Source organism: Podarcis tiliguerta, assembly GCF_965153285.1.
Source record: "Podarcis tiliguerta genome assembly, chromosome: 14".
Lineage (NCBI taxonomy): Eukaryota > Metazoa > Chordata > Lepidosauria > Squamata > Lacertidae > Podarcis > Podarcis tiliguerta.
This window is the reverse complement of record NC_139547.1, coordinates 35,409,583-35,431,532: the sequence shown is the minus strand read 5'-3', so window position 1 is coordinate 35,431,532 and position 21,950 is coordinate 35,409,583. Positions and strand designations below refer to the sequence as shown.

General features: G+C 47.2%; 1 protein-coding gene across 2 annotated transcripts; it reads right to left on the bottom strand.

The window, feature by feature from the left end:
- Window positions 1-272: 272 nt before the first annotated feature.
- Window positions 273-17,250, bottom strand: METRN (meteorin, glial cell differentiation regulator). Of its 2 annotated transcripts, none has more exons than XM_083414275.1 (4): window positions 16,766-17,250; window positions 10,084-10,508; window positions 5,441-5,506; window positions 273-2,781 (listed from the first exon to the last, which is right to left on the bottom strand). In XM_083414275.1, exons 1-4 carry the CDS (start codon window positions 16,852-16,854, stop codon window positions 2,465-2,467), a joined length of 897 nt encoding a protein of 298 aa, XP_083270401.1. In that variant the 5' UTR covers window positions 16,855-17,250; the 3' UTR covers window positions 273-2,464. The 2 variants fall into 2 exon arrangements, with proteins under 2 accessions (XP_083270401.1, XP_083270402.1); XM_083414276.1 differs by having other exon boundaries at window positions 5,441-5,500.
- Between the last annotated feature and the right edge of the window lie 4,700 nt (window positions 17,251-21,950).

The following is a 21,950-nucleotide window of genomic DNA, read 5'->3' as shown; positions in this document are numbered from 1 at the left end:
ACTTATGTGTGCAATGCGCAACTCATTGGGATTTTCCGCCTCAGGTGCCAAAATCAATGCTCCGGCCTTGTCCTTTGCTACTGCACATTCCAGAGCTTGTTAAATTATTCGAGCTCGTTTGACCGCTGCTGTTTCGGCTGCTTCCCTAGACAAATAATTATCTAGCTGACCATCCTCCAGCTCTTTTGAGCTCTCCGTTCATTTTGTTTGAAGACTGCCAAGGGGCGAAAGAATAAACCCAGCCAGGGAGAGAAATCACCATAGATCAGGCATTACTAAGAAGCATTTTTAATGTACCCTCCCAGCCCCAAGACAAATGGAAGATTAAAAAGGAACAAATAATGGAAAAGAAATCCCACCATTACAAGCTACATAGAGTCAGATTTGTCTCTCTTGACCTGTACACAGACATGAATATGTACAAAAACTATATTTAAAATATTACAGATCTTCTCAGCATTTTGTTTTGCTTTTGGTCTAAAAATTACTACAGACGGCCCAAATGCATCTGGCAGTGTCTCTCTGACTGTGGTGATTCACTTTATATTAACATTTCACTTTTTAAAAGAAAAGAAAATGAAAGAAACCACACATACACATAAACCTTACAATAGAATTTAGATTTAAAAAACAAAATCTCAAATTTGGTATCGTTATAACTTTAGTGCACATGATACTCCTTCAATCCTCACTTGTAAAAATAATAATAATAATTATTGGACTGAAAACTAGTTTTAAGGGTTTACCTAAACTTGAGATTTTCAGTGGTTCAATTTAAACTGGATTAATAAAACTGATTTAAGGTGGTTTGTAGACAGGCTAATTTCCCAAGCTTAAATTCTTTTGCTTGCTTGTTTATTTTGCATTTTCTGAAACTGTATTTTTAAATTTGTTTTTGTTAGGTTTTCAAATATGTAAGAACAAACAAGCAAAAGAAAAAAAATGACACATACAAAAAGCCCACACCTCAACAAGGTGGGGGTCCAACAACATCTGGAGAGAGGCAGGGGGTCCACCCCTAGGTTAGGGACAGGGAATTAAATTTTACCAGGAAAAGCTGCAACAACACCTGGGGTTGGGTCCTTAACACCTGAGCTCATCATTGAAGCTGGGTTAGAAATCCATATCCGATGGACTAGATTATCTAGATTTGGAATTCATAGGGGCAGAGAAACATGAAAGGTTGATTGTAATAGGGTTGGGGAACCTGTAGACCTGCAGGATTTTGGTGTACCTACAAGTTCATCGTCCCTTAACACTGGCCATGCTGGCTGCAAATGATGGGAGTCTAGCAACATATGCAGGGCCCACAGGTTGCCCGCCTTTGAACTATAGCCATATCTGTGGCATCTCAAGTGTTACATTGATGCAGGCTTTTCTTTTCTTTTCTTTTAAAGGAGTACACTGAGCAAAGCACACCAGCAGGAATGAATGATCCAGGACCCACAATTCAATCAGGTAGGAAAATTCCACGATGCAATCCAATGGAGCCTGGCCCTCCAGAACCGGCGCAGGAAGAGAGAGGCCAGGCAGGCCCGCAATATATCCTGGCCCTGGGCGTGGGGCTAAGCGCTGCCCCTGGGTGGTTGGTCCTATGCCCAGGGGAACACCCTCCAAATTTCTGCCACCATTGGCTGATTTGGCAGCAGGAAATGATCCGGCCTGTCATTCACCAGTTCACATGGAGGTCTGAGGCCCGCCTGCAAAATCACCTGCCCAAGAAGGGGCAAACGGACTTCTCACTTCTACTGCTTGCTCACTTTGTCTTCCTACCTGATGTCTTCTGCCACGTTTGATTGAATGAAGGTGTTCCAATGAAAATCAAGACTGTACTTTTTCAAAAGAGAATCTCATTCCTGTTATGTTTTTGGCCACTGACCGAGATGTAATCCTGGTTCCTTAGCTCATCCAGAAACTGGGAAGGAGGCAGGAGCAGCGAATGAAGTGTCTCCTTGTCTGTGATGCTATTTCCTGTTGGGATGGGTGGTAATGCATATGCGATCCATAGGCAATAGCAATAGGGGTTTGCTGGGGGGTGGGGCGGAACTCAGGAAGGGCATCATGCACTTATTTTTAGGTGTGGGTTTGATTTGGCGCTCCAGTAAATAATAGGATAAAGAGGTCCTGAGCAAGACAACATTTCCCACACACTGGGAGAGTTTCAATTCCCTTTATTCAATTTGTGGCATGTTCCAACCTAACCAAAGAGGAGCTCAGTTGCCCTTTCGCTTGGCCTACAATTCCTCCCTTTGCTGGAAAGACCCAATGAGAAAGTTATGGGTAGGGCCATCAGTCTCATAGAGGAAAGAAAAGAGCTTGTTCCTTCTGGGTTCAAAAGACAGGTCTCATCTCCCACTGTTAAGCCAGGAAATGCCATTTCCAGCATGGGCACGGTGTGGTTTGTGTGTGTGGATCCTGCCCTCTTGGCAAAACCGATTCCTGCCACCCACTTCCCATCAACAAATCAGTCCAAGGAGACTTCGCAGGGGTTTTCGTGAGCTTGGCGTGCACCCTCATAGATGTGGCGGAAGTCTTTGTAGCGAGGAGCGCAGCTGAGCCAAGCCTCCCCAAAATGCAGCCACCCGGTGAACAGGAAGCTGCCAGGTCCCGGCTTCACCCCACACCGTAGCAGAGTACGGATGCTGCCCGTGGATTTCCCATATTTGCCAACCGGTTGGAACAAGGCAAACTTTTGGCGGTGGATCCGGGTGGCACTGACACTGATGATGGATTCTTGCGACTCCATGTCATTGGAGACTGTCCGTATATTGCCACGGATGACTGCAGGGATGGAAGGAGTGGAGAAAACAGAAATGTTTGTTTGTTTGAAATATATATACTGGCCAACAGCAGTTTTACAAAACACACCAGAGAGAACAAACAGCAGATTAAATCCAAATGTACGGCAGTTTAAAAGCTAAAAATAGCACAGTCAATGAGATATATCAATAAAATGTCAACAATAACTTACAGAGCAGTGGCACACTGATAAAACCCAACTGTGTGTGTGTGTGTATGTATGAAATCCTACAAACCACGGATATGTGTACACACATGGGCATAGTCAAGGGGGGGCAGGGAGGCAGCTGCCCCCCAAATCAAGTAAAACAATAGAAATACTTCATTAACTAATTACATTGGTTCTGCCCCCCCCCCCCAATCCTGGCTACATCCATGTGCACACATCATGCATCTAAAGCACATTTAAAGCATAAAAGTAATGGTACCCCTGCCCGTACGGGCCAGTCTTGACAGACTCTAGGGTTGTGCGCCCATCTCACTCAAGAGGCCGGGGGCCAGCGCTGTCCGGAGACACTTCCGGGTCACGTGGCCAGCGTGACATCGCTGCTCTGGCGAGCCAGAGCCGCACACGTAAACGCCGTTTACCTTCCCGCTAGTAAGCGGTCCCTTTTTATCTATTTGCACCCGGGGGTGCTTTCGAACTGCTAGGTTGGCAGGCGCTGGGACCGAACAACGGGAGCGCACCCCACAGCGGGGATTCGAACCGCCGACCTTTCGATCGGCAAGCCCTAGGCGCTGAGGCTTTTACCCACAGCGCCACCCGCGTCCCTATTTAAAGCATACCCCCCCCCCAAATCCTGGGAGCTGTAGTTCACCCCTCAACACTAAGCTTTGGTGGGGGGCATGTCAGTTGTGGGTGGATCCAGAGGCAAAGAGTGGATGGAGCAGGTGATCTGGCCCTTATTTTTGTACAATAGGCTGCACTCCAGCTCTGCAAAAGTCAGAAGTTTTGACACACGTCTCTCTCTCTGTCTTCTCCTCAGGAAGCAAGAGGCTTTGCCACAGTTCAAGGACATATTCTGGCTGGGCAAAAGCACTTGAGGTGGTCATGGAGCAGGGCTGGCGAGTGTGGCTTGTAGAAATCTCTGAGGGCCAGACAGAGATGCCTGGAGGGCCACACTTGGCCCCAGGACCCGATATTGGTCCCCCATCCCTGCTTTAGGCAAACAGCAAAACTTACTTGTTTTGGCATGCATTTGTCCACAAACAAATCAGTTATTTCAGTTTGGTTTTGCTTGCTTGGCTTTTATGTATTTGCTGGCATTTCTAAATCAATGCTCTTCTTTATTGCTGCTGGGCTTGTTTTATTATTTTTATTTTTCTCAGCCACACTGGCGGTCCCTGCACTGAAAGGCAGCATGGAAACAAAACCAAATCAATCAACAGAAGTGGTTCTGTAGTGGCACCCAGCTCTAAGGCTACAGCTGAGTATAACTGGTCAGATCTAGCCAATTATGGAGAGGAATCCAGCTATTAGCCTGCTTGCACGCAGGTGCCTTTGGCTTCCTCCAAATCAGCAAGAATTAGCCCCTCCGAGATCATTCTGACAGGCTCGTGATCTGATCCGGCGTGGCAAATCCCCTTGTTCTCCTGTTTGACTTCCTGGTTGCCATGGGAACTTTGGAGTGGGCAGCCAGCGGACCCCCTGACCCCCTTCTCCTATTGTTTAGGGTTGCAAATCTGGAGGTTAGCAGAGCGTGCGGGGCAATAATTGGCAACTGCCCACTGAGCCGGACAGCCTTGAGTGTGCAGGCATTTAAAGGGGAGAATGGAAAGGCCACATCGTCCCAGCTGGGGAGCGAGTTGCTCTGTGGGGGCAGCTCTGGCTGCTGGTGCCTCAGCCCGGACTGGCAGGCAGGCAGCTCCTGGTTAGCTACTTAAGCAGCATTCAGGGACAGAGTTCCAGAAGGGCAGGCTTTAGCTTTCACAGCTGCACATGCATTATTAAGAGTGATTTCTATGGCATTTTTTCCCATGTAAAAGGAAAAAGCAAACGAGAGAGCCGTGCAATTAACAGTTCTTAGGCCTGGGTCCCTGGGTAACATTAGGCAAGTAAATCACAATCACAGGGTTGGTTGCAATGATGAATGCAATAAGGATTGCTAAGCAAATTGGGACGCAAACCCATGGGACGCGGGTGGCGCTGTGGGTAAAACCTCAGCGCCTAGGACTTGCCGATCGCATGGTCGGCGGTTCGAATCCCCGCGGTGGGGTGCGCTCCCGTCGTTCAGTCCCAGCGCCTGCCAACCTAGCAGTTCGAAAGCACCCCCTGGTGCAAGTAGATAAATAGGGACCGCTTACCAGCGGGAAGGTAAACGGCGTTCCATGTGCTGCACTGGCTCGCCAGATGCAGCTTGTCACGCTGGCCACGTGACCCGGAAGTGTCTGCGGACAGTGCTGCCTATAGAGTGAGGTGAGCGCACAACCCTAGAGTCTGGCAAGACTGGCCCGTACGGGCAGGGGTACCTTTACCTTTAAGCAAATTGGGCAGTCCAGAAGTCTGAAATCCTGAGCGGCTGCTACCAGTCAGTGTGGGCAATACTGAGCTAGATGGACCAATGACTCAGTATAAGGCAGCTTCAATTTATAATGCTGAAGAGAGGAGCGGAAAACGTGACGTTGAGGAAGATGTACTCACCAAAATCACTAGTGCAAACGGCCATCAGAATCTCAGTGTTGTTACACGGACGGCAGCTCCCTGCATCTTCCAAAGAGAAAAAAAAAAACAGCCACTCAAACTGAGTTCATGCCAATTGTTCTTCTTTAGAGAAGGGATGTGGAGAATGAGGGGAGGCAGAAGTAAAGCGTAGAAAGGCCTCGTGAAAAGTTTGCTTCATCTATGGAGGGGAAGGAGAAATAGCAGTCCAGGGCATTTTTGGGCCAGATGATTTTTACTTGAAAATATGGAAAGTGGCTGGTACACTCTATTCATCTTTGACACTAGAGACTCAGCCTCTGTGGCTAGAGGCATCATTTATCAGCTGTGACTGGTACAATATCATCAACTGCTCCTGGACTGGGAAAACTTGGCCACAGCAGTTCATGCACTGGTTACTTCAAGACTGGATTCCTGCAATGAGCTCTATGTGGGGCTTCTCTGCTGAGCAGGAAGAGCTGGGAAAGATTCCCGGACCAAATGCCTTGAAAGCCACTGCCAGACAATATGTGAGGAACCAGTGGCCCTCCTGAAGTTGTTGAATTGCAATTCCCATCATCGCTGGCTGTTGACCATTCAGACTGACTCCCATCAAGATCTGGAGGGCCACAGTTTCCTCATCCTTGATCAGGAGAGGTGTTGTGGTTAGAGAGTTGGGCTAAAAGCTGGGAGATGAGGCTTTCACAGTTACTCAGCCATGAAGCTCAATGGGTGACCTTGGGCCAGCCACTGCCTCTCAGCCTAACCTGCCTCACAGGGTTGTTGCGAGTTTTCAAACTCTTCATGTATTAAATGTCAAGTTGGCATATGCAGAGGTGGGGTGTTTTTTAAACCTAAATTCTATAAACAAAATTAACTCAACATAAATTCTCATTTTCCATAACTAGATATAGATAGACAGATAGATATGAAACATAAAAAACCCTAAACTAAAAGGTTTAGCTTTAAGCTCCCCCTTCTGCTCCTAGTGTTTAATGGAAAGAATATACTTAATAAGAGTTAAGATTTACAGCCAAACAAAATAGAAATTTTGGCATTATGAGCACCACGCTCCAACTAATTGGTCTTCTTAGGTTTAAGTACCTGTAGAAGGTTGCTTGAAACTAGTCAGCTTCTTAGTCTAATCTACCTCACAGGGTTGTTGCAAGGATAAAATGGGGGAAGGGAGAACCTTGAACGCCTTGAAGGAAAAGGAGGGATAGAAATGTAATAAAGAAATAGGCCTGACAAAATGGCCTGCCTTGGTAGAAGTCAGCCTCCTATTTTCCTAAGATGCCCTCTGGGCACAATCCCATTGGCATTAGAGAGCTAAGCTGGTAGGGCTCAAGTGGGCCTAACTCTGGGCTGGGCTGTGCCCTAGGTGCCAACATTTCTCAAGACAAAGCCTAGTAAAAAGTATTTTTTAAAAAAAGCCATTCCCCAGTTGGGGAGAATGCCTAGGGTTGCTATGGTAACCATGTTCAGGCCTTATCTGAGATGCAGCTGAACGTCTTGGCGGGTGACTCCGCTACGAGCTGCCGCACACTGGACTTTTGTTAGCTCAGAGATGAGGCCGATTAGATGTTCCTTCTTCGGCCTTGTGTTTTCGATTGCTGAGCACACTCCGGACGGCTTGGGTTACTTGCCCACCTCCTCCCCTTGCCGCGAGGGAGGCCCACACAGCATTCGGAGTCCTTGAAATGCAACAACAGCAAAAGGAGTTTCCACTTTCCTAAGCCTGGGAAGCAAATTAAGACTGTTTCCATGTTTGGTTTGCAAATGCTCTAGCATCAGGGTGCCTCAGAGCATGTGCAGAGTTCCTTTGCCCCAAGTAGGGAAAGACTTCTACTTTTTTTTTAAAGGATATATGAGTCATAGTACTCTGACCATTATAGAAAGCTGTTGCTTTGTGAAAGGAATGCTTTCTTGCCTGCCTGGAGAAAGCCCAGTGCGCTGTTTGAGCCGGGAATTGCTGAACCAACTCTTGGATTGGGCTAAGGCACTGCGCAAGTGAATGAGTCACATCCATCGTCCCACAGACTTTTGCCCTGGCCCCACCCAGCACTGAAATGTGGCCCCCGGAAAGTTGACCACGAGGGAATGCAGCCCCAGGGCTGAAAAAGCTTCTTCACACAGGCTAAAAAGGACACCATTCTAATCAGGACATAAATTTTCTGGTTGTGTGGCAACCTTATTTCCACACCAAGGAAAAAGCAAACAGCCCTCTTTCTTTCCAGCAGGACCTATAATAGCCCTGAACGTCATGTTTCTTCCTTATTTATTTTGTTTAATTTTACATTTATAGCCTCCTTTTCCTTCAAGGAGCTCAAGGCAACCCTGTGTGCTAGGTTGGGCTGAGAGGCAATGACTGGCCCAGCGAGCTTCATGGCTGAGTGGGGATTTGAACCCAGGTCTCCCAGGCTCTAGTTCAGCACTCTAATCACTATACCACAGTGGCTCATGATCCTACGCATGTGCCACTTGTAACACAATAGGCATAAGAATATGATGCAAATATTCATCTGTTCCAGGATTCAGTTCCTAGCAATATCCAGGGAAATTATCCTGGAAAGCTAGGAAATAGAGCTTGAGAGCACTGAGCCTCCCTTGATCTTTTCTTCCCTGAATGGGGATGGGGGATGAATTCAATTCAGTTCATGTTCAAAGGTAATGTACATTTTCCAAAACAATATGGAAACCGAAACACATCTATCTTTCAAAACGGGAGCTTCTCCAAATTTTGCAATGCATTTCCCCAGCCAAATAATGTGCACAAAAATGCACATACTGGGGTAAAGCATGCATAAAACGCATATATTAGTGGAAATAATATAGAGAAATGCATTATATTAGGGGAAATTGGTTTGCAAAGATGTGTATATTAGGGCAGATTGCATAGTAAATGTGTATATTAGGAGAACTTCATGGATGGGAACTAAAAAAAAAGCTTATGTAGAAATAATAGAATTGTAGAGTTGGAAGTGACCATGAACATCATTTAGTCCAAACCCCTGCAATGCAGGAATCGTTTGCCCAACATGGGGCTTGAACCCGTGACCCTGAGATTAAGAGTCATGTGCTCTACCAGCTGAGCTAAAATGGGGGCAACTGTACTTAAGTCTGGAGAAGTGAGAAACTGAGAAAGCCTGCAATTGACATATTTGTCGATCCCTACCTCCTAAGTGTCAACTTCAGATTTCAAAGGATCCTGGGCAAAATGTCCCGAGTGGGTTTAAAGTCTTATACAGGGGGACCCCTAGGTGAGCCTGCCTGGCCCCTGAGATCATCATCCAAAGCCCTTCCCTGCAAGCCAGGCACAGAGTGTGGTGTCAAGAGAAAGAGCCTTCACTGCAGTAAGCCCTTCTGTATGGAATGCTCTCCCTAGGGACACCTGCCTGGCCCCAAACTTAGCATCACTGCAGCGCCAGGCAAATATATGTTGGCAGCACCAATGCTATTACAGTTTATTATATTCTTTTAAATATATTTTGAATATTTATTACTGTATTTTCCACTTACTTGTATATTGCTTCAGGACCTTTTTAGTAAGAAGCAATATACACATTTAATAAACCTAAATCTGAAACCTTGCCCCTCCTTGCCAGTGTCACCACCACTGCCCATTGGCTTGCTATCTTCTTCTGGGCCAAATCTGCATTGCTGCAAGGCAGAGGGAAAGAGCCAGCTAAGAGGATGCTGGTCCTATTTCCTTGCCTTTTTCACTGCTCATCTGGCAGAAGGCAGGCGAACAGCCAGCAAGAGGGAGGAATGCTGATTATGCTGACCCTGGCCCTCTCCCGAGTCTTGTATTCAGAGGAATACCATCTTTCATAGAATCAAATAGTTGGAAGGGACCACAAGGTTCATCTAGTCCAACCTTCTGCAATGAGGGAACCTTTTGTCCAATCTGGGATTCTATCCCACAACCCTGAGATTAAAAGTCTCACGCTTGGAATGTGGGGGTTCCATAAGTAAAGGTTAAGGAATTATACCAAACTGCTTTACTTCAGAGTTGTTTGTCCTTTAACTTATTTTCCTCTTGAAGAAAAGCAGAACCAGTTTTGAGTTTGGGAGTCCCAAGGTCCAAGGAACTGGGTGAATTGAATGCCCCCCCAGCAGCAGAACTTCCTTGGTCTATGTTAGTTTTCTGAAAATGGGCATATACCTACTGCCCTGTAATTCTACCCTGATCTGGAGGCGGGAGAGAGGATGGGTCCCTGTGACATTTCCCTGTACAGTTTTATGAAAGGGGGGGGGGGTCACATTTATTTTAAGCTGAATCCACAATTATATCATGTTTAAGGAGGCTTAACTCTGTTTTGGCATGATGGCTAAATTGACAAAGTTACAGCCCCCCGCACCATGGAAATGGAAGTGGTGAGATAGTAAAACAACAGTAAACCATGGGTTGCCTATATGTTTGGAAGCTCAAACCATGGTTTGGGTTCTAAACCACGCTGGGTAGAAGCCATGATTTAGCAAGGCTGAATGGATTCTTGGTCTTGGTCTCTCCATGCTTACATGTGGAGAAGATGGTTGTTTCTGGGTTTGATAAGCTAGAAGATAAAAGCTTGAAGACAATACTAGCACAGATGCATCACAAATGTTCCCTTCAAACCCAGCCACGAAAGCCAAAAGAACTTTACCTTCCATGCTGAGGTTTCTGGACGGCCACGAGAAGCGGGAGTTCCAGTCACCCCGCAGCTCGTAGCGGAAGGCAGCGATCCGGCGGCTGATGTCCTGGTGCAAGGTGGACTGGAGGAACAGGGCGACCTTCTCCTTGGGCAGCCAGCTAAAACAGCGCACCTTGGGCTGCAAGGTAGCGTCAGCCTCCGAGAGGAGGAGCTCCAAGACACCGTCCCTCTCCAAGTAAATCTGAGCTCCTCGGAAGCTGTTGGAGGACTTGATGCAGGCTGTCACCCGCCTGGGGTTCTCTCTGCCGGTGGTGCCTGTGGGAAGGCGGGGGAAAAGGCTCAGCCGCAAGGCTCCCGCTGGGTATAGCCACTCCAGGGATCCCTCAGCACAGTGCAAGGAGATCTGTTCCACGCTGCCCGATTCCTGCGACAGACCACTGCAAGGGATAGTGGAATGGAGTTAGTATAACAAGGAAGCCGGGGCAGTTTCGTCTGTTCCAAGAAAGTCAGGACATACATCAGTCAGGTAAAGGTAAAGGGACCCCTGACCAATAGGTCCCGTCGTGGCCGACTCTGGGGTTGCGGTGCTCATCTCGCTTTATTGGCCAAGGGAGCCAGCGTACAGCTTCCGGGTCATGTGGCCAGCATGACTAAGCCACTTCTGGTGAACCAGAGCTGCGCACGGAAACGCCGTTTACCTTCCCGCCGGAGCGGTACCTATTTATCTACTTGCACTTTTACGTGCTTTCGAACTGCTAGGTTGGCAGGAGCAGGGACCGAGCAACGGGAGCTCACCCCGTCACGGGGATTCGAGCCGCCGACTTTCTGATCAGCAAGTCCTAGGCTCTGTGGTTTAACCCACAGCGCCACCCGCGTCCCACATCAGTCAAGTAGAAAGCAGCAACTGGTTTCGTAAGAATATCAGTAAAGAGAGGCAAGTTAGGGCTGAGAAGGGAGGTTTGAAAAGGTGTGAGAGGTGAGACATTGGAGAACAGAGCTGTGTGTGCTGCATAGCACCCTTCCAAGCTAGTCTGCAGCTCCCAGGTGTGAAAAAATGTCTACCCATCAGCAATGGCCATTGCAATGGACCAGGGTCAGCCCACCCATGAGGCACACTGGGGCAGCCTACAGACAGCTGAGAGGGCTGCCGCTGCTGTGCCACACGCTCCATTCCAGCCTCTTTTTAATCCCTGGGCTGCCTCCAGGCAATGGTGTCTCCAGAGAGGAGGAAGAGGCAGGGTGGTGGCTTTTCCAGTTTTTCCTGGAGCAACCAAACATCCTGGGCTGTCCTGCAGTGGTGTATGGCATGGAGTGGCAGCAGCAGCATCTGGTCCAGCAAGATTTATTGGGCCACCCCTGACTATTGCTGCTGTTCTCCAGCACCTAACTAATGTCAGAGCTGGCCCTGGCTCTCAGGGAGACACAGTGGCCAATAATGAGTCCCATAGTATTTCTCAACCACATTCTCAGAGCTTGCCTCTGCATCATTCACACCTGTTCAGATTGCTCTTCTCTCCCCAGTTTGAGTTGCCCCTTACTCTTTGTCAAAACGGATGAAATGCATCACAAAAAATGACAAAAGACACAGATTTGTACAAACTTTAAATATGCTAATGCAATAGCTTTTTTGTGGTTATCTTCACCGGTACGGAGCACAGTCACCTCTTTTTTTCGCTGCCCATGGCAGCCATTTTGTGCTGGCACTCACAGCAATTTTATAGATATAGGAGTATTGGCACTTTGTTTTTCACCACCACCAAAAATGTATGGTGCTAGTGTATATGCAAATTTAGACATAATCACTCTACTTTAAACAGAAATACATCTCAGCAGAAGGAGGAAGTTGGTGACCTGTTTGGTGGCTTAGGTGCTAAACATTTGTGGGTAAGCTGAAGGTTCCTGCCACTCTTCCTTCTTATGTTTGTAACACAATGAAGTTTAACTCAGAGGAGATTCAGTTACCTTGAGCCTAAGTTAGACCTGTCCGTTAATCTCCATGGGTTTACTGTGAGTAGGACTAGCATTGGCTAGAGCCCATTATCTGGATTTAGGCCACACAGCCTTCAAACAGAGGGCTCCATTGAATTCTGCAGGGGCAGGGAACAAATTTCAGTCTCAGGGCTGCATTCACTTCTGGAAAACCTTCCAGGGGCCACATGCCAGTGGTGGGCAGGGCCAGAGACCAAAGTGGGTGGAGCAACATATGTCCACTTCCCTACTTTCCACACATGGTGTCACACACTCTTTTCTATCTTGCATCCAGACAAACCAGAGGCATTAGCAGAGTATAGGGATGGAGCTCAGCCTGGAAAAACACTCAGGTTGCAACGCAGGGGCCACTGGGGGTGTGGCTTGTGAGAAAAGGGCGTGGCCTGGAGAGAGTTCCAAGGGCCAGAGACCTGGAGGGCTGCACTTGGCTGCTGGGCCCAAGGTCCCCCCCCCCCTTGGAACAGAGGACTTTCCCCTGTAAAGTAGGACACCTGGACATCCTATTCCCAATCCATGGACAGAAAAGATGTCTCTTGCAGCACAATGCCGTCCAGATGGTTGAAGACTCTGGAGCGACTTGCCATTTCGCAGCAAAAGTGACTCATCCGCTCTGCAAAGGATCAAGATCACTGAGAAACAGATGCGGCAGCTGTGTCACACACCCGACACGCCCCTCCAAAACCCTGTTATGCTGCCCTCTAGAGGCCCCACAAAAGCAAACGCATTATGCTAGAAGACACAGTGGGCCACTTCTTTATGAATGAAGTCTGAGGGTTCTCCTGTTCATGGACTGCAGTACACGGTTCATTCATATTCATAGAATACTCAGAAAACAGAAGGTTTGTGTAGCCAACTAAGTTTTACTCAGGGTAGACCTATTAAGATGAATGTGCATAAATAAGTCATGCCCACTAATTTCTGTGAGTCTTCTCTGAGTAGAACTAACCCACAAGGTTGAATTCTTCAAAGCTCTTGCAATCTAAATTATTCTGCCCTGCAGCTGTGAGTTATTTTCAAAAGGCTGCTTTGCCTGCAGATACCTCCCCGCCTCCCATTTTCATCTTGGACATTCTGCAAAGGACACAGGAGGAAGAACAGTTGTCCTACAGGATTAATGAGAGGAACAAGCACCCCCCCCCCCTTTTTATACTCTCCCCCTTCATTTTAAGGCTTAAAAGAGAAGTGGTTGGTACATAGTCCAAGACCTCTGGGTCAGATTATACTGGGCAATCTAAATCAATACTGGTCAGTCATCAACTCTGGAAAAATACAAGTTTCTGAGTTCAATTATTTTAATATAAAAAGACCTATAAAACTATGCCTTCAATACGATCTAAAGGGTTCAGTGCAGTTTGCAAATGTAAACATACAAATGTTGCAGAATACACCCGCAATAAAGCACCAGTCTGGAGGGGCCCTCGATTGTCCTGACTCCCCTTCCTCTGATGTTTTCCCTACGTTGCATTTTGAATCATAAACCCATCAGGATGGAGACTTGTCCGCCAGCACTCCCTACAAAGTGTTATGCTCAGTGATTGTGTAATAACGATGAAAATAATAATAATAAGACACACAACAACTATGGTCAGCTGTCTGTGGCTCAACAGCTGAATTGATTCAGCTGAGCTGCAGCAGCAACCTTTGCTCTATAAGGTAGCAAGGGCCTGCACTGCCCCACCTCCCACGGGGAACAGCTGCTAAAAGAGGGGAAATTGTAACAGAGCATTTGCTCACCAAAACCCAGCATGGTCTGTTTAGTGAGACTTTTAAAAAAACCACCAGCTTTCAAAGCCCCCACACAACCTAACAATGTTGTCATTCTTTCTTGCATTTCCCACAGGATACAACTATACTAAATTACGTGGGAAGGAAATAAAGGATGGTGAATTTATGGTAATTCCAATGCAAACTGTCAATACATTCTCTAAGTGCATTCCAAGTGCAAGGTTACCATTCAAGATGAAACGTGCAATAAAACCAAATCTCCAGTATTTCTCAGCTCGGCCACTGTAATGCATGCCACAAGGGGCTGTCATAGAGAGGAGGCTAAACGGGCCAAGCCAGCCATGCTCCAATCTCTGAATTAACTTCTGACTGTCTCTGCTCGATATGATGATGTCCTGTAAGTGGCCATACACAGGCGCTGCCTCCTTCCCTCCAGCCTACCCCACCATCGCTGCGTCACATTTCAGCATTCTACACAAAGGAAGTATGACGTGTTCTTTTGTTGCTTTTTGAAATTGGGAAGCGCCGCAGCTCAGTGGTAGAGCCTCTGCTTTGCATGCAGAAGGGCCCAGGGCCAGTCCCTGTCTGAAAGCCTGGAGAGCTGCTGCCCGTCAGTCTAGAAAACATCAGCCTAGATCAGGGGTGCCCAAACTATTTTCAAAGAGGGCCAAACAAGTGTGAAGGTCGACCAAAGTTGTTGAGCTTTTTATGATTTTACCCCAAAGTTGTTGAGGTTTTTTTTTTAGGATTGAAGTTTGTAGGATTGAAGGTTTTTTTATAGAATTTTACCCCAATATGGACTTTGGACATGCCTGGCCTAGATGGACTAGTGGTTTGACTCAGTATAAGACAGCAAAAGGACCCTGCTGCATCAATCCAATGGCCCGTCTAGTCCAACATCCTGTTCTCATGGTGGCCAAACAGATGACTGTGAGACAGCCGCAAGGAGGACCCAAGCCCAAGAGCACTGTCCCCTCCTGCAGTTTCCAGCAAGTGGCATTCAGACACATTACTACCTCCAACTGTGGAGGAATCGCATAGCCACCATGTTCAGGTATCAGAAACATTTTGAGTCCCACAAGCCACAATAGCTCAGAAGCATTCAGTCTAACGCCAATGTTTTCTCCTCTAGCCAGTGGTGCCATTAGGACAGGACTTTAGGGCAGAGGATCCCGTGGTGGAATGGGTCAGTGCGCTTTCCTGCTCATCAAAAGTTTGATGGCTCAAGCCCACCCAGGGATGTCTGTGGGCAGGATTCCTGGATCACAGGGGGCTGGACTAGATGACCCTGGGGGTCCCCTTCCAACTCTACATTTCTATGATTCTATGGTGGGGCCCCAACGCAGCAGAATAAGAAACAGGGCCCTGGAACGCAAGAGGGCTGGCTCGACACATTTTGATGGAAGCGAAGGAAAACCCATTACTGGGGGTGGGGCGATAGGGATTTAGGACCATAAATCCCACCATCTAAAATTACCTAGTTGTACCATTGCCTCCAGCCACACAGCTTGTCAAATTATTATTATTTTCTAAAGCAGAGGCTTCGGTCCAGCGCAGCTGTTCTTATGACCCTCTGCATCTCAATCTAGGCATGCATGCCCTGAAGTGTGGCCAGCATTCTGGACACCAGCGTAGCAACTAGTGTCACAAACCAGCTTCAATTATAGAAAGGTTGGATATAATATTAAAAAACAAACTAAGCCTTTCTGGTGCCAAATCCAGAAATCTTTATGGATTCGGTTTGCTACTGCAGCACACGTTGCAAAAAGGGCTGCCCTATTTAATCGGTTGTTCGGAAAATGAAGAAAAACTTGTAGCACACTAAAATGATGCCTCTAGCTGATCATACAATTGCAGAGTTGGAAGGAACCATGAGGGCTATCTAGTTCAACCCCCTGTAATGCAGCAATCTTTGGCCCAACATGGGGCTCAAACATACAACCCTGAGTTTAACAGTGTCACGCTCTACCAACTGAGCCAATTTAGCAATCCTCAGGCAGAAGTTTTTCTCCTATTTTACAGTACTTTTTATTTTGCAGTACGTACTTATAAGATTCAAATGACAAGCACCATCCTAAGAGAGTCCACAAAATCACTCAATCCGTTTCAGCCAGTATAAGTTAGGCGTCCCTAGCAGAAAACCAGAATTATGGTCCGTGAACAAGGATGGTTTAGGGCAATCAATGTTTTCTAAGCCAGCAGGAAAGTTAAACTCTCAAATAAGTATGACCTCACTTGTCTTTCTGGTAAACCATTGTCAAAGAACAGTAGGACATTCCAATACTTCTCTCTCTCTTATCCATAAAATATCAGAACAAGTTAGGCAGCAATCCTTTTCCACTGAACTCAGTAAGTCATATTTTTGAGTATGCACATATAGAATTGCACTCCCAATCTCCACTTGTGGGGAGGGGTTGGGGGACAACAATAACCAGCAGCCAAGTCCCATTGCAATTCCATGAAAAAGCTAAAATCAATCAGTTAAGGAGGATGCCAAACCAAGCCCAGGACATAGTTTTGCAACATAAAAGGCTCAGTTAAGGAGACCCATCACCAGCTCGCTTTGCAAAACCCTGAAGGGGACCCTACTCTTTATAAAAAGCTGTGGGTTGTAGCCACTGTTGGTTCTGAGTAGACCCCACTGAAGTTAATGAGCCTGGCTCACTTGGGCCCATTCATTTTGATGGGTCTACTCTGTGTAAAACTTAGTTGGCTAGACAAGCCCGTGACTCACACCCTGCACCGCTTCCGCATCCAAAATCTAATTTCTTTTTCTGCCTGTCTCCTTGAATTGCTGTTGAACCAGGACTCATTCTAAACTCCAGCTGCTAGCATGGAACACAGCAGGTTTGAAGAAGCTACCCAACCCAGTATTTCGAAGAGAGAAGGAAAAACCTCTGCGGATGAATGAAGGTCAAACAGCATCACTTTTCGACTACACGTTTTGAAGGCAAGAAATTCGTTCGTAATGAATACCTACCTCCCCCTCCAGCTACACTGATCTTCTGAGTAATTGCAAAGGGCTGTATGCAGAAGAACTAAGCCCAGGAGCCCCAACGCCAAAGACATCTTAAGGTCTCTAACTCCTGGGCAAAGAAGCAGGAGAGGAGAAGAATCAGATGTAGGGGAAGGAATCCTTTTGGAGCACCATCCTGGAACGTGCTGGCGGAGTTAGGAACGCCCGAGTCTCCCCACCATCCATCTCCTCCCTCTGCCGGCTTGCTTCTGGCTCCTCGCAAGGAATCCCCCGCTTTCTCTCCCTTCCCCTCTTTTTCAGGCTGCAAAGTAGCGCGTCCTCGCCCCCGCTCGCTGCGAGAGACGCTGCAATCGGGGGCAAGGCAGACCTGGAGAGAGATGGGAAGCTCCCGAGATTCTCATGGTGAGTTTGAAACGGACTATATAAGACGCCCGCAGAGCGCAAGGCAGTTTCAACCCGGGCGGAGGGAAGAGCCGGGAGTGTATGGGTTTGGAGACGCGGGGCGGGGTTGGAGATCCTCTGCGGTTTCCCAATCAAAACCAAGCTGGGAAACTTTCGGCCAATCGGAATGCAGACAAAGGGGAGGGTGCGATTCTCCGCTAGATTAGCAAGTTAGTGGTTCTGAGAACAATGTGATTTCAAAAAAAGGGGGCGACGGACGGACGGACTCTGAAAATATTTTCCTCCAGATGTGTGGAAGTCCATTGCAGGCAGAGGCAGGCATGCTTTGCTTTCAGAGTTTTGAGTGCATTTAAATCAAGCCATCATTTAAATCCCATTGGATTAGAAGCATTTAGAAGTTGTGAGTTTGGGAATTGCTTTTTCAAAGGAGGCAAAAATATTGTTTCGGAGAGTGAGAAATTCAGGGGGGTTCTTGTTTTGTTATTTCTAACTAACTTTTCTTTACAAGTTACAAAGTGCAACAGTTCAAGATAAGTGAACAAAATTCCCTCAACACTCCCCCCCCCTATATTCACTTCACTCCCCCCCCCCCCCGCTTCTAGATTACTCTCTAGAAAATGTGACCACATAGAATCTTTCATAGAATCAGAGTTGGAAGGGACCACCAGGGTCATCTGCTAGTCCAACTCTTTGCAATGCAGAAATCTTTTGCCCCATGTGGGGCTCGAACCCACAACCTTGAGATTAAGAGTCTCATGCTCTACCAACTGAGCTATCCTAGAATTTAGAGTTAGAAGGCACCGGAGAGTCATCTATCCAACCCTCCTGGTCCTTTCCAGTTCTACAATTCTATGATTATAAATTTTCCCAAGGTTGAGGAGGTGGTTTTTGCCTAAATTTGGATGCTGTTGGATACAGTGAGACCCATGTCAGAGACACACAGAGAGAAGAGCGCACAGCTAAAAAACTCACAAATTACATTTAAAAATCACACTTTTGGGGGTTTCTTTGAATTCCCAGGTAGCACCAGTGTGTTTCAAACTTATGTGCAAATAAGTCGCTAGGGACTTATTTCTCCCAAAGAATCTCGTGAACCATAGTTTGTTAGGTGTCCTGAGAAATGTAGCTCTGTTGGGGGGGGACACTACAATTCCCAAGATTCTTGCCAGAGGGAGTTGTGTGTTTGAAATGTGTGTTGGATATGCTTGAAATGTGTGGTGTGGATCTGCTCTCATCAGTTTATTGCATTTCCTGAGTAACAGATCCAGTTCTGAATCTACAATTAGCATTTCACAGTGCAATCTGAACCATGTCTACTCAAAAGTCAAGGCCTGTTGAATTAAATGGGGCTTACTCTTGGGTAAGTGGAGCTTGGATTGCAGCCCAAGTTGCTAATTTGCACTGATCAACTGATTAAAAGCTGCAGCTTGACTTTGCATCCAACTTCCTTCCTCTTTATTTCTTTTAACAAGGGGGGGGGGGACACCCACCGCCACAACCTTGATTACGAACCTTGTGCTGTGACTACTGACATTCTTTGTAACTAGAGATTTGGCAGGATTAGACCCAAAGGAATTATTATCCAAGCTTTCTTAATGCTAGGCAGTGATGCAATCCAGCCACAGTGCATTTTAAGACTTCTGCAAACATTTAATAAAAGAGAACCCCACCACACTGTTCTGCTCCCCACCAAACCACTGCTGTTATTATTAGCCTGTTCATTAGAACACCATACAAACCCACCGCAAGCCTCTTCTATTTATTCCTTCCCCTCCTCCTCTGCTCCAGACACCATTGTCCCCAGGTTTAACAAACCCTCCAATTAATTACATTTCCATCGGAGTGACAGCCCGCCAAAATGTTTGAAATAAACACGGAACAATTGCGATGCAGTGATATAGGCTGAAGAACAAAGCATCCAGAGGGGGGGTGGAGCAGAATGAAAATGAGGGATTGTAAATTTTGATGGGAGAAAGAGAGGAATGAGGGAGGGGAGGGGGGAGGGCAGACCAGAGAGTGCATTTGGGATGCAGCCTGTGAAAAGGGGACAGTGGAACAAGACAATCTGTTGGAATCCATAGAGAATGAATTCAGAGCATAAATAAGTCCTGGCGCTGTCAATTTATTAAAGCTCCCATCTGCTGCTAAAGCAACACTTGTGGGGAAGACACTGGCTTTGCATGCAGCAAGGTTCTAGGTTCCATCACTGGCGTCTCCAGGTAGGGCTGTGAAAGACTCCGGTCTGAAACCTTGCAAGCCAGTGTAGACAATGCTGAAGTCAATGGACCAATGGTCTGATTTGCTACGAGGCAGGGTGCTATATATGTTGAAATTTTCCAGTGGGGAAGGGCTGCAGCTCAGTGGCAGAACACCTGCTTAGAATGCAGAAGGTCCCCAAGTTGGATCCCTGGCATGCGCTCTACGTGGGGCTACCTTTGAAGGTGACCCGGAAACTGCAATTAATCCAGAATGCTGCAGCTAGACTGGTGACTGGGAGTGGCTGCCGGGACCACATAACACCAGTCCTGAGAGATCTGCATGGGCTTCCAGTATGTTTCCGAGCACAATTCAAAGTGCTGGTGTTGACCTTTAAAGCCCTAAATGGCCTCGGTCCTGTATACCTGAAGGAGCGTCTCCACCCCCATCGTTCACTGAGATCCAGCGCCGAGGGCCTTCTGGCGGTTCCCTCATTGCGAGAATTGAGGTTAGAGGGAACCAGACAGAGGGCCTTCTCAGTAGTGGCGCCCGCCCTGTGGGACGCCCTCCCTTCAGATGTGAAGGAAATAAACAGCTATCTTATCTTTAAGAGACATCTGAAGGCAGCCCTGTTCAGGGAAGTTTTTAATATTTAATGCTGTACTGTTTTTAACACTTGATTGGGAGCCGCCCAGAGTGGCTGGGGAAACTCAGCCAGATGGGTGGGGTATAAATAATAAAATTATTATTATTATTATTATTATTATTTCCAGGAAAGACTGAGGATAGACTCCTGACTGGAGCTGCCAGTCAGTGTAGGCCAACCTGTTTTGGAGCACAACTCTCATCAGCCTTTAGCCAGTGTGGGCAGCAGCCAGGGATGATAGGAGTTGCAGTCCAACAATATCCAGAGGGCACCTCGTTGAGGAAGGCTGCTGTAGCCAATATGGAGCTAGGTGGAGCAATGGTCTGGTTCAGTGCAAGGTGGGTTCCTTCCTCTGTTCCGCTGGTCATCAGAAGAGCATCTGCTTTGCCTGCAGAAGATTTCAGATACATCCTTGCCACCTTCAGGTGGGTTGGGGGGAAAGACCCCTCCCAGAAACCCTCGGAAGCTGCTGATGGTTGGTGAAGAAAATACTGAGCTAGATGGAGCAATGGTCTGACTCAGGTCACACCCACAGGTCTTAACTGTCATGGCTCCCCCAAAAAAGAATCATGGGAACTGTAGTTTGTTAAGGGTGCTGGGAATGGGAGGTCCATGAAGTCAGCAATGATAACAAACTGCAGTTCCCAGGATTCGTGGTGGGCAGCCAAGACTGCCAAAGGTGGCATAAGAGGGCTTTAAAGGTATGGTGTGGATGTGACCAATGCTGTTCTGCTGGATTTGGGCTTAGGGAGTGATTCAGGGACCCAAGCACACCTGATGCACAGCTGGAGAAAAATCACTGCTGTCCCGATGAGGAGGAGGAACTGGAGCATCACACAGAGACCACCAGGCAACCTCTTCTGTGGATAGGAGTTTTTGGCTTATATACACAGAGCTGGAGCACATAGAATCATAGAATTGTAGAGTTGGAAGGGACCCTGAGGGTCATCTAGTCCAACTCTTTGTAGTGCAGGAATCTCAGCTAAAGCATCCATGACAGATGGCCATCCAACCTCTAAAAACGTCCAAGGAAGGAGAGTCCACAACTTCTGGAGGGAGACCATTCCACTGGAAGCCACCTTCCAGGTCATTGGCCCATCTAGTTTAGCATTACCTGTAGTGCCTGTCCAGGGTTTTCTGCAGGGGTCTTCTGCAGTTGGGTGCTCTGCCATTGGATGGTGGCCCTTCACAAGGACAAGGAGCCCCTCTCCCTCCTTCCATTGACAAGCCCTTGTGGTTGCTTGCTTGAAGGAAAGGTACTTTTCACAGAGGGCTTGGTTAACCAACACCAAAAAGAAATATTTCAATATATAAATGCATGATAATTTTTTTTTTTAAGTGGGGAATTTGGTACTAAAAGAGCAGGTTGGAGGACTATGGAGCATGTGGCACGAAAGTGTTGGAACACATTCTGGAATGGAAATGTACATTTGGTGGCAAAAGGCAACAAGGGGCATGTGAACCCAAACTGAGAGGTTTCACTGTGGATCATGGGTTTTGTGGTTTTAAGGAGGCCTGGGCAGTCTCTTTGCATCATAGGTTTTGTAGTTTTAAAGAGACCTGAGCCATCTGTTTTGCATCATGGAGCCATACGCAATTCTCACGCATCTTCATTATTGAATTATTTTATTTCTCATGGCACTGGGTTTGGTTTTGGGTTCAGGCTATGTCTAGGAATCTGGGCTTCTTCTCCTTTTTTTGCCAGAGACAGAGATTCAGCTCTCTCTCTTTTTTCCAGAGTGAGAGATGTCGAAGGTTCGTGGTGGTCTCTGGGTCACCAAGGTGCTCAGAGAAAGGCGGGTGTGCTTTGCAGAGAAGAACAAGCGGTGGAGTTATTCACCCTTCACGTACTGCACACCCTGGACAAAACACCGTAATATTTGTGCGGTTCTTTGGATGCCTTTGGAGGGGAAGCATCCAAGACTGCTTGCGAGCAGGAAAGCA